The sequence below is a fragment of the Felis catus genome, chromosome E3, assembly GCF_018350175.1.
Source record: "Felis catus isolate Fca126 chromosome E3, F.catus_Fca126_mat1.0, whole genome shotgun sequence".
Taxonomy (NCBI): domain Eukaryota; kingdom Metazoa; phylum Chordata; class Mammalia; order Carnivora; family Felidae; genus Felis; species Felis catus.
This window is the reverse complement of record NC_058383.1, coordinates 28,747,738-28,760,790: the sequence shown is the minus strand read 5'-3', so window position 1 is coordinate 28,760,790 and position 13,053 is coordinate 28,747,738. Positions and strand designations below refer to the sequence as shown.

Here is a 13,053-nt window from a genome sequence, read left to right as displayed (position 1 = left end):
GGTTGTTAAAAGAAAATGGGGCTTATGCACACAGGGTGACTTAGTGGGCTGGGCCACGACTGAGCCACAGATGGGTCTGTCCTGCTGGAAGGTGAGTGTGCAGGGCAGTTCTGCCCTGTGGCTCCCGAGCGTGGACCCGGACTGGTGCTGTCTTAGGCAGTGATCTGGGCTCTCTCTGAACACTGACCTAGCTCCTCCTTGCTGGTGGGGTCCGGTGCTCACTCCAGCGAGCCGGAGCATTTCAGTGCTGACTCAAGTCCTCCCCAGATGGGGTTTCTCTATTTCCAGCCCCAGGGAACTCTCTGCTCTGTCTCCCCCACTTCTATTTCACCTCCCTCTATCTGTCTGCCTCCCAGGGCAAGGAAATTGGAGTCTCTGCATATTTTCAACAAAATCTATTAATCATTGCTGGAATTGTATACCCTGAGCCCTCTGGGACTTGACTCTTGATTCTGAGAGGTAAATTACTGGACTGTAAGAGGTATTTACAAGCCATCCTTCCATGATGAGTTTCCAAAGCCCATTTTGAAGTCCAGAAGCTAATGGTTGACTGACATCTGGGTTACCTGTACCTTTTCACTGTATCTTCCTTCCCCTGAGCTGCTGGAGCTACGGAAGAGCCATGGATGCAATACAGGGAGGTGGGGGACTAGAAAAAATTTGCGATAGTACCTACTGCTCATTCATTCATTTATCCATTTATTCAACAGATATTTATTGAACTGAGCAGCTACTGTTTGTTTTGAAATTGGTGCTCAAGGGGCGATTAGGTGGCTCAGTCACTTAAGGGTCAGACTTTGGCTCAGGTCATGATATTGCGGTACGTGAGTTCGAGCCTTGCATTGGGTTCCTGCTGTCAGCACAGGGTCCACTTCAGATCCTCAGTGTGTGTGTGTCTCTCTCTCTCTGCCCCTCTCCCACTCATTCTCTCTCTGTCTCTCTCAATAAATAAACTTAAAAAAAAAGTATTTAATAAGATTGGTGCTCAAAGTCCGACCCCAAACACTTTGCCATAAAGCCATCTCTGCCTGTTTTGGCTGTGCCTCAAGTTCTCCCCTCTTGGCTCTCGGAACATTTATAGTCTGTACCACACAACTGCACAATTGTATATTATTATGTATTGTGAGCCCATCTCATTCATGTATATTACTTTTTCTCCCAACAAAACCGAAACTCATTGAAGTTAAGGATGATGTTTGAGATTTGCTCTGTATCCCTCCAGCCCAGTGCCTTGCCCGAAGGGGTTCAAGAAATACTTGTTGGTGGATTTCTGTGTCAGTGGGTACTGACATTGGCATTAATTGCATTTGTGCATAGAAAGTTCCTGAAATTTAAGAAAGTGGGTTTCTTTGATTTTGCTAGTTATTATATAACTTATATGCCATTAAACCTCAAGTCAGTGGAGAAGCAAGAAGAGCGTTGGAGGGTGGGAATTAAGATCAAGGACGATGGTCCTCAACTGGGGATGATTTTGCCCTTGAGGGAGGGTTGGCAGATTTAGCAAATAAAAATAAAGGACACCCAGCTAAATGTGAATTTCAGATAACAACGAATAAGTTTTTAGTCTAAATATGCCCCAAATGTGGGGCATATGAATGAAAATGATTTGCTGTTAATCTGACATGTATGTTTATTTTATTTTATTATGTTTTCTAATGTTTATTTATTATTGAGAGAAAGAGAGAGAGCGACAGCATGTGAGCAGGGGAGGAACGGGGGGGGGGGGGACAGAGGATGTGAAATGGGCTGTGCGCAGACAGCAAGAGAGCCCGATGCAGGATATGAACCCACAACTGTGAGATCGTGACCTGAGCTGAAACCAAGAGCCAGATGCTTAACCAAGTGAGCCACCCAGGCGCCCCGGACATGCATGTTTAACCGGAAGTTCTGTGTTTTATCTGGCAACCCTAAACCCAGGGGTTATTTGGTAATATTTGGAGACAGTTCTGGTCGTCACAACCTGGCCGCTAGCAGGAGAGGCCATGATGCCGCTTGATACCCTGCTGTGCACAGACAGCCCCCACGACAGAGCATCGTCTGGCCCCAAATGTCAAGTGTACGAAGTCGAGAAGTTGTACACAATAATGGCTTACCTATCCGGGTACAAAGAAGCTAGTTCCAGGATATTTTGTCTTGTGGGCACTGTGAGCACAGTGCTGACAGCACTCTGACCTTTCTAAGGGCTTAGACGAATGTTTGAAGCTTGAAATGTGCGTGCCCTTCAAATATATACACATACATATATGTGTACGCACAAAAAGGCATGGCTTAAAAATAGAAAAAAATTTCAGAAGCTTAAAACGAAGCAATGTAAATGTCTTAAAAAACAGTAGCAGGTTTCCTGGTCATCTGCAGCTCAGCACACATAATTCTATCGTCTGTAGTGAAGGTGGCACGTTTGCTACCCTTGTTGCTGTGGAGCGAATTGCCCCCAGACGTAATTAAAACAACAAACACCGATTCCTTCACGGAGTTTCTGTGGGTCAGAAATCTGGGACGGGCTTAGCTGGGCGGTTCTGGCTCAGGGTCTCTCATGAGCTGATACGTCAGCTGAGGCTGCGGTCTGCGGACAAGACTGACTGGGGCTGGAGGATGTGCTTCCCAACTCGCTCACATGACTGGGGGTTGGAGGCCTCAGGTCCTCACCACGTGAACCCCTCCATAGGGCAGCTCCCGGCAGAGTGCCAGGTCCAAAGGAAAGGCACTTGGGAGAATGCCCACGCATGCTTTTTATGACTTCGTTTTCAAGACACCCTTCTGCCACACTCTATTCTAGACTCTTCCAAATCCAGCCCTTCAGGGTACGAATACCCAGAGGCAGGGATCATTGGGGGCCATCTTGGAGGCTGGATACCACAGGGTGTTTGCACGGGCTCTTCCCTTAGATAACATGGCCAATTCTCTCAAATTCTCCAATTCTTTGCTCTGAGGCATCTTCCCATTAAGGTCGTCTACCCCTACCGCCCTACTTAAAATGGTCGCCAACTTGGGATTCTTTCTCTCCCTCTCGGTCTGCCCCTCCCCCATGCATACTCTCGCTCCCTCTCTCTCTCAAAATAAACCAAAATAAATAAATAATAAGTAAATGTATTTAATAAATAACATTTATTTATTTAAAATAAATCAAAATAAATTAAAAAATGGTCACCAGTCCCCTTTCCCCCGTACTCTCCCAATACTCCTTACTCTGATCTACATTATTTTTCTATGGCACATAACATCTTTTATTATCCTATATGCTTATTTTTTACATTTATTGCTTATTGTATGTCTCTCCCATTCTCCTCCCTCAGTCTCCAGGTGGGCAGGGTTCTTTGTCTATTTTGCCCACTGATGTATGTCAAGTTCTCAGAAGAACACCTGGCATACAATGGGTACTCAATGGATATTTTTGGCTGAATGAGTGAATTAAAACCACAAGCAGCAATAGTTTATTTAAAAATTGATTTAAAGTTTTCTGATGTCTCAAATAAACAGACATAGCATGTACCAGAGACTCTGATCTCAAAAGGAAAACTGGAAGTTAAGCAAGTTTAGCCTTCCAGACAAAAGAAGAAGAGATGAGAGGTGTACCAGAAGTCTTTTAATAGATGCTTGCGGGTGAGAGTGACTTTTTATGGCACCCACAAGGTTTGAAGTCTTGGGAAATTTTATATTAAAAATATGAGTTTAGGGGCGCCTGGGTGGCTCAGTTGGTTAAGCATCTGACTTCGGGTCAGGTCATGATCTTGCAGTTCACGGGTTCAAGCCCCACATCGGGCTCTGTGCTGACAGCTCAGAGCCTGGAGCCTGTTTCAGATTCTGTGTCTCCCTCTCTCCCTGCCCCTCCCCCACTCATGCTCTGTCTCTCACTCCCAAAAATAAACAAACATGAAAAAATATTTTAAAAATATGAGTTTTTTTGGGTGCCTGGGTGGCTCAGTCAGTTAAGCGTCTGACTTCAGCTCAGGTCATGAACTCACGGTTTGTGAGTTTGAGCCCCACACTGGGCTCTGTGCTGACAGCTCGGAGCCGGAGCCTGCTTCAGATTCTGTGCCTCCCTCTCTCTGACCTTCCTCCGCTTGTGCTCTGTCTCCCACTCTCTCCAGAATAAATAAACATTATCAAAAAAGATGAGTTTCTGGGATCTCTTGAAAAATGGGAAGATTTGGCCTCATGGTTGCTGTGGTCTTCCATTAAGCATTGTGTGAGATAGTATTCGCTTCCATTAGAAAGTTCACCATCAACTTCATACCTTGTACTCTTACAGTCTGCCCGAAGTATTTATTTCCATTACCTACCTGGCCCTGTAGCCACGAGTTTGCGATCCCTGTTTTTGATGATATGTTATGCTGGTGACATTGGCCAGAATACCAATTGCTTATTGGCTTAGTTGGTAAAGAACAAAATACGATGAAGTGACACAGGGCTGTGACAGTATTTCTTGCATCTGTCTGCTGGTGTAATGAGGAACCTCTTGGTCAGAGATGGTCTAATTCCATCTTGCTCACTATTGAGCGCATGGTATATTAATAGTGGTAACATTTGATGTGGTACAGTATGATTCAGATTTTCTATTCCATTTCTCATGGCAACAACACATGTTTTCCTTCTGAGTCAGCATTACCTAGATGCTACTGCTGACCAAAATTAGACCATATATTTTCAACCACATAAATATGAGCAGTTGAAAATTTTCTTAATATTGATTGCGTATGTAGGTCATATAATTAGCCCATGCGTATGGTTCTGTGGTCTATGTATGGCTGCTACAGAGCCGGAGGGGGAAATACAACAACATTTCCTGTTATGCAAGCATCATTACATTATAATGAATAGGTAATATTAAATCGGACTGATGAGTCACATTACGGTAATCCAATATTTCCTTTGTAAAGTCCCTGAGGTTTATACAAGGAAATCTTTTCTAATAATAAGAACAGGGATGATGAAGCAAGTGACTCTCAGTACCTCCTTCTTTATTTACTGCTTGTGTGATCGTTGGGAAGCAACTCAACCTTTCACAGCCTCAAACTACTCGGGATTAAATGAGATTAACTGTGTTCAAATTTGAAGGACGGTACCTGGAACGTAATAGGACCGATCAATGTTAGTATATTTTTTAATAGACAGAGATTGATTCTTAAGATCCACGAAGTGATCGATGAGCCTTTCTCTTGAAATGTATTTTCTGGTGTAGTAGGGGATTACATATTGTGTGCACAAAGGATGCTTCTGGAATAGATGTTAAGTGGGGAAAAGAAAAAGACTAATCTTTTCCCTTTCTACTCTCACGACAGGCAAAGCATCCCATGATCCTTTACTTAGCATTTCTTTTCTGAATTGACAAAAAATTAGAGCAGACCACTAAAATACAGACCGGAATATATCCTGTTTTTAATCCCAGTCTATAATTCAGGTGTATCCAGCTTGTTTATTTTACTAATGCCATGAACCAGCAAGAGCTTATGTTTTCAGGTTCCCTGAAGTCAGGCAATCCTCTTTTCTTCTGGGTGAAATAGTTTCTATAACTTTATCACTTTGTAGTTCCCGCTCCAATCATTCACATGAATTCAACAAATATTTCAGCTATGGCCCAGCCAGTATAGGAAAACCGAGGGACTGGCTGGGGTAAAAGAAGAAAGGATCCCGCTCTCAGCAGACAGACCTGTAAGCCAGTTAGAGCTACAGCTTAATGCGTGCCCACGGACTGCAGCCAAGGCTCTGTGCTACGCCCTTTACATAATGTGCTAATGGGCATGGCGTGCTGAATAGTTGCTAGCATTCATCTCCCACCCTCCTCCCCTACAGCGCCCAGTTTCTACTGGGAACGCTCAGGGGTAGTAAGTCAGTCCATTCCTGGATCAGGCAATGGAGCACAGGCCCACAGCTAAGCTGATCTGTACATTTCCTGCCCCTGACTAGTGATTGGTTCAGAAATGGCCATGTGACCCACCAAGGGCCAATTAGAGTGAACCTCCTAACCTGCTGGGAAACCCAAGACAAAGGCATGCTCTCATTTTCTGGTTGGAGTGTTAATACCCATTTGAGGCCTATAACACGTTTTTATTAGCACGAGGGGAGGGCAAAGAAAGAGGCAAATATTACTGCCAGAATCGCAGAGGAACTCTGATGATTTCACAATTTCTGGACCAACCCATGCCAAGAGCCTACCTTATCTCTGGTCTTCTCTGTTACCATAGCTGGTAAATCTGACGTTTTTTGTTTTTTGTTTTTGAAAGCACTGTGAATTAGGTTTCCTGTGACTTGAAGGAGAGCATCACACATGATCTCATAGTAAATCTCGCGCCCATTTTCAGAGCTGAGAGAACGAGAGTATTTGTCTTCATCACTAAGCCAATACACGCCAGAACTGTGACTTGAACCAAAGTTCTGATGACTCCCAAATCCTCACCTTTTCTAGGACTGTACTTCCTGCAGTTTTAATGTAGTGTAAAAGGTAGGTGAAAAGTACAGTAGCGACACAAAGGAAGGAATGATCAACTCCTGTGTACGTGTGTGCGCGCGCATGTGTGTGCGCGCGCGTGTGTGTGTGTGCGCGCGCGCGTGTGTGTGTGTGTGTGTGTGTGTGTGTGTGTGTGAGGTAGGCATGGAGATAGTCCAGAAGGAGGTATAACGTGTTCAGATGCATGCATGGAGTGACTAGCTCATGACATACGCCGAATAAATGTTTTCTATTTTATCTTATGCTTCTGAAAAATATACATTGCCAGAGAATCCTAACCCAAGGGTCCCAATATTTCCATGGGTCCTTGACAACAATACAGGGAACTGAGAGGAAAGCTGTCACTTTCAAGTAGAGCCGCCTAGATTAATTCAAACATTGCTTCTTTGCCATTCATAAGAGCTATGTCAGCTGACAGTGGCCACCCCGTGCTAACTTGGTCAACAAGTCCTGTCCCTTTCACGTCACTTGGGTCCATCCCCTCCACTGGATCTCAGTACCATTGTTCATTTCAAGCCCCCGACATTTCTCACGTAGAGCCTTGCTGCTCAACATCACGTGGCAACATCTCACACCTCAGAACCTCATCCAAGACCATCTGGATCAGAATGTCCACTTGAGCACATTAAACTTTGAGAAGCACTTTTGTATCTTACCACTAGAGCTTCCCAACTGATGCCCCTGCCTCTGATTTTATGTCACTTCCGCTCCTCCAACCCATTCTCCCCTGTAACATCATAGGATATTTCAGAAGTACTGACTATGTCTCTTCCCTGCTAAAAATCAATCGTTCCTTCAATGGTTCCTTGTGGCCTTCTGGATAATCTCCAAGTTCCTTTGACCTGGGAAGCAAATGTGGCTCTTTTCTGCCCGTGCTGGCCCTGGACTTGTACGCATACAGCAGCTCAGTTGCAGGATAGCTCAGTGGTTGAGCACATGGGCCTTAGGGGCACAAAGACTTGGGTTCAATATCTGGCACCACCTATGTGACTTTGGGAACCTCACTTAATCTCACCGAGGCTGTGTCTTCATCTGTTAAAAAGGAGGGGAGAGGTGCCTGGGTGGCTCAATGGGCTAAGTGTCCGACTCTTGGTTTCGGCTCAGGTCATGATCTCACAGTTTGGTGAGTTTGAGCCCCGTGTCGAGCTCTGTGCTGACGGTGCAGAGCCTGCTTGGGATTCTCTCTCTTCTCCCTCTCTCTTGGCCCCTCCCCCACTCATGCTGTCTCTGTCTCTCTCTAAATAAATAAACTTTAAAAAAAAAGAAGGGGAAAAAAGGCATGCGTGTGGGTGGATAAGAAAAGCTATCTCATAGGCTTGTAGTGTGCACAGAACCCAGAGCTCAGAGCCTGGCATACAGCAAGCTCTCAAAATAGGAGCTACCTAAAAAAAATTTTTTTAATGTTTAATGTTTATTTTTTATTTTTTGAGAGACAGAGAGAAAGAGACAGAGCGTGAGCAGCGGATGGGCAGAGAGAGAAGGAGACACAGAATCCGAAGCAGGCTCCAGGCTCCCAGCTGTCAGTACAGAGCCCAACATGGGGCTCAAACTCATGAACCATGAGATCATGACCTGAGCCGAAGTTGGATGCTTGACCGACTGAGCCACCCGGGTGCACCAAGAGTGGCCACTTTTGTTTGCACCTCCCCAAACTCATTAGACCCACACATCTGTGTCTTTACACTTGCTGCTCCAGCTGCCTGGAAATCTTTCACTCTTCACCTGATGAACTCCTATTCACACCTCAAAACTTAACTCAAATGTCACCTCCTCCTGGAAGCCTCATGTGTCACCTTCTTCATCTAAACCAGTGCTTCTTGGCATTTGTTGCTTACCTCTACCACAGCACTCTTTGCAGATGGCCAGTTACATACGTATTTGTTTCATAAAACAGGGAAACCACATATTCGCAAAAGCAGCTTGTTTATAGACAGAACCTAGCAAACTAGGGCATCCCCAGGGAAATAAATATAATAAGCTCTTGGTTGAAACCTTTATGTTCCTTCTCATGAGGATTTCCCAGTATGTGCTTTTTGAGATCTGGTTTTAAGAACTTCATAGCTCTTATCTGACAAGAGGGTTCTTTGTTCAGAGAAGTGTGGGAAACACAGGGTTACACAAAACTCAACAGTTCTCAGAGCTTCTAAGATGCTAATATTCATCATGAATCTCCAAGAAGGTGATATATTATGCATTGGCCACCTGCATCAGCCCACAGTTTCTGCCAACTACTGAACAACACTTCTTCATGGCTGAACCCTGGAATCTAGGGCATTCTTTGGCATAGAATGTGTGCTAACAAACATTTGTTAAAAGGGTAAATGCTAAATGTCTATCGCATCCAGGGAAGAGATCACTGGAGCCCAAATTAGTTCAATGATAGTAGAAACAGAGAGGAAGGGATAAACTATAGCTTAATTAATATAGATGCATTCAGGCTAATATCAGCAAGATTTGTAGGTCAAAATACACATTTTTCTGGCTTGCACGACTGGCTGGAACAAAAATGTCATCAGCTGTGGCTGGTTTTGAAGAGAAGGGCTTTGAGTGCTTCTGGGACATTTATTCTAGTGGAGCTGTCCAACAGAGTTGTATATATGCATCTGGGAACATAGATCTGTCAACTTTCAGCACCTCTACTAAGTTTGCTACCTCGTTTATGTCAACTCTTTTGCAAAGAGTACTAACCCACCTAGGTGATGATGGAAATTTGAAGACAGTAGAATTGAGCCCGTACCTACATAGTTCGTGTGGATAGGACGCAAGGATTTCGCTCCTTGGATGGAGCAGGATGGTGGAGCATCCAAAAATATCAGCCCCGTGTACAAAGGGATGCTTCTGAACGATTCCACGTGAAACAGTCAGGCGAATGAAGACACAGCCCAGAGCAGTTGGGTTATGATATGCTTATGAAAGCTATATACAAATCAGGGAGCATTTAGTGGACTTTTCTTCCATTTACTCTGTTCACTCATTCATTCAACAAACGTGTACTGAGTATCTACTCTGTGCCATTTGATACTCCAGCTCTGATTATTTGAAAGTGCACAGAGCACATTTATACTCCACGGATATACTCCTGTAAACATGTGAATTGTAGTAAGTTGCAGTACAGGCTTCTGGTGAATATAACTTGGCATGACATTTCTGGAGGATGGTTTAATACAAGGCATCAGATGCTTTTCACAATACACATATCCTCTGACTCAGCAGTTATACTGTTAGGAATTCATCCTAAGGAAATAAAAGATGTCTACCAAGTTTTAACTGCGAGATTTTCCTCACAGTTTTCTTGATAATCTCAAGAAGCTGGGGATAACCTGATTTCCTTAAAACCAAGGAAGACTGGTTATGTAAATTATTCTACAGGCAGCGGGAATCCAATGGAGGTTTTTAACCACATGAGTGGCATTGGATGTGTGTATGTTTCAAGATAATTTTAACATTTATTTATTTATTTATTTATTTATTTATTTATTTATTTGGGACAGAGAGAGACAGAGCATGAACGGGGGAGGGGCAGAGAGAGAGGGAGACACAGATCGGAAACAGGCTCCAGGCTCCGAGCCATCAGCCCAGAGCCTGACGCGGGGCTCGAACTCACGGACCGCGAGATCGTGACCTAGCTGAAGTCGGACGCTTAACCGACTGTGCCACCCAGGCGCCCCTGTTTCAAGATAATTTTAGAAGCAGTGTGGAGAATGGTCTCTAGTGGGGGGAAAACAGAGAAGATGATTTTTGCAATAGTCTAAGTCAAAGATGATGCAGAACTGACCTAAAGCAAGGCAGTGGGAATGGGGGGGGGGGCACTGTTGGATTTGGGAGAGATTCCTAAGGTAGCATCAGTAGGATTTGGTGACTGACTATGTGTGGGGGAGACTGTGGAATATTTAAGAATAAGGTACTGAGGAAGCATGTGAGATTTCTAATTCAGGTCGAGCAGGTTTGGGAGAGAGATCTAAGGAGTCTGATTGTGAACATGTTCAGACTGAGGTTATACACCCCTTTTCCCGCCATTGCCATGGTGATTCCTTGAGAAGGAAGGAAAGCTTTGAGAGGTGGTATGAACTGTGGGTAAGTGTTTGGCCTCCGAGACTGGCTGGCTGAGACTGTGTACAGGTCCTGCACTTGTTAGTAAGTGGTTTACTTACTTATTAGTGAGGGCCTCTCTGAACGAAAAGCCCCCGTCTCAGGATATTCAGAATATAGCGTGAAGATGGGTAGGTCTTGTAAAGTGCCCAGTATGTAGTCACCGCTCAATGAATGTCAGCTTTAAAAAAACAAAAAGCACCATAGCACAGGGAAAGTCCCCACACACCCTGGGATTTTTCTGACTCCCTCCGTACCCTACCCAGGCACTAGACTTGGTGCCTTCCATAAGAGTATCACGTCCCAGTGTGGGCCAAAACAGTTGATCCCATCTCCTCGAGCATTTCATGCAGAAGCAACAGTCCCTGCTCTCTAACAGATGCAGGATTTCAGGTGTGAGGGGTTGGGCACATATTTCCACAGCTTCTTTTCTCTCTCCTAAGCCTCCTTGAAGAACAGACACAGTGTGCCTTCTGAAACTCTCTTTAACTCTATTTTCTCTTCAAATCCATTTCCCTCTTATCAATTTCTCCAAAACTTCTGGGAATTTCCAAGAGGTGGGGTAGAGGGAGCACACTGGAGGAACAGGGGCCGGAGATGGAGCTTGGAAGCCACTGATGGTGAGGCCACAAAAAAAAAGGATAGTTTTACCTAGGAAGGGGTGAAGAATGTGAAGAGAAGAGATGGCAGAGGCTAAGCACTGGGGAACCATTACCGAAGGGGGTGAGCAATGGAGAAGGAGCTCGTGAGGGAGACGGAACAGCGGGGGCTGGAACCGGGAGGACCAGGAGAGAGCAATCTTGGAAGCCAGGTGGAGTGGGAGTTGAGAGTAGGGTCTGGCTCACAAGGTTGCATTTTTTTTTTTTTTTTAAGAGACTGAGTAGGATGATGACAGAAATGGTGCTATTGGATATGGCAATAAATAGACCATCCGGGATCTTGGAGCTATGTCAGCAACATGGAGAGAAGTGACTTGGCTGAGGTCATGACCCAGCAAGGGGTGCAGCTAGGACTATAAACCTGGATGTACGTGCACACTGGAATGGTGGTAGTGTCTGTTGTGTGATGGTGTGTGTTGGAACCAATGATACGTTCCTTCATCGTTACAGAGATGAAACCTTAAAGCCCAGACTCATACTTACATTCTTAATTCCATAGTCACTTCTCCCTAAGCCAGGAGGGGTTCTACTGACAATTCACTCTATTGTGCCCCATCTGTATTTACTGTAGACGCCAAACAAACACGACCAGATCTGCTTTACGAATGCTATGCCCTCCTCAGACATCGATCACGAGCTTTTCAAACAGAACAAACCCAACAACACAACCAGTTTGGATGGGAGACGGTCTATGGTAACCCCAGCCCTGCATGATGAAAGTGTATGGTTGTGCTTTGGAACCCCACCTCCCTTCACCCCCAGCCCGAGGCAACCACTACCTGCTTCCTTTCTCTACAGACTTTCTATGGATGTGCTTTCTGTATAGATCTACAGCCCAGGCATGGCATACGAATGGAATCATACAACACACATGTGGTCTATGAGGACTGGCATCTTTTGAGATTTATCCATGTTGTGGCATCTATCGGTACTTCCAAAATTACTAAATGCTATTTCACTCTGAGAATATCGCCACATTTTGTTCACCCATTCGTCTGTTGATGGACATTTACGTTGTTTCCACCTTTCTGGCTCTCATGGAGGCTGCTGCTGTGAACATTTGTGCACACATTTTCCTGGGGTCATATTTTTTCATTTCTCATGGATGCATCGCCAGGATAGGAATTGCTGGGTCCTACAGTAACTGTGTTTACCCTTTTGAGAAACTGCCAGGCTGCCTCTCAAAGTGGCTGTGTCATTGTCCACTTCCACTGGCAACGTGTGAGGGTTCCAGCCTCTCTGCCCACTGTCATTTAATAAGTCAATGTTTTGTGGGGCGCCTGGGTGGCACAGTCGGTTAAGCGTCCGACTTCAGCCAGGTCACGATCTCGCGGTCCGTGAGTTCGAGCCCCGCGTCGGGCTCTGGGCTGATGGCTCAGAGCCTGGAGCCTGTTTCCGATTCTGTGTCTCCCTCTCTTTCTGCCCCTCCCCCGTTCATGCTCTGTCTCTCTCTGTCCCAAAAATAAATAAAAACGTTGAAAAAAAAAAATAAGTCAATGTTTTGTTTCGGAGACTTCATTGGGTGAATGCCCAAAAAGGTGAGAACTCAAAAGGTCATCCAACACAATGTAGAAGTAGTAGTAATAACAATAAAAACAACAGCGATGATGATGACAACCACTCATGTTGAGGCCCCCCGCTGTACTCTCATGCGTTGTCACATTTTGTCACCATGGCAGCCCTCTGGGGTAGGCAGTGTCATTAGAGGTTTAGAGGTAAAAAAGGGAAGCTTAGAGAAACTAAGTGATATGTCCCTCAGGGTAACACAGCTGGCAGGTGGCGGCATGGGGGCTTGAACTCAGATCCTCCAAATTTCAAAGCCTGTGTTTTTGAAAACTGTGCCGTTCTGATAAACTCAGT

At 45.0% G+C, this 13,053-nt stretch overlaps 1 protein-coding gene across 1 annotated transcript in view; it reads left to right on the top strand.

Moving 5' to 3' along the window:
- The window catches only part of MPV17L (MPV17 mitochondrial inner membrane protein like), a 32,712-nt gene extending 20,211 nt beyond the window's left edge, over positions 1-12,501 (top strand). Inside the window, exon 4 of the mRNA XM_023246550.2 lies at positions 11,765-12,501. Within this exon, the coding sequence (XP_023102318.2) occupies positions 11,765-12,019 (255 nt within the window). The 3' untranslated portion in view covers positions 12,020-12,501. The remainder of the gene's footprint in view (positions 1-11,764) is intronic.
- Positions 12,502-13,053: the final 552 nt, after the last annotated feature.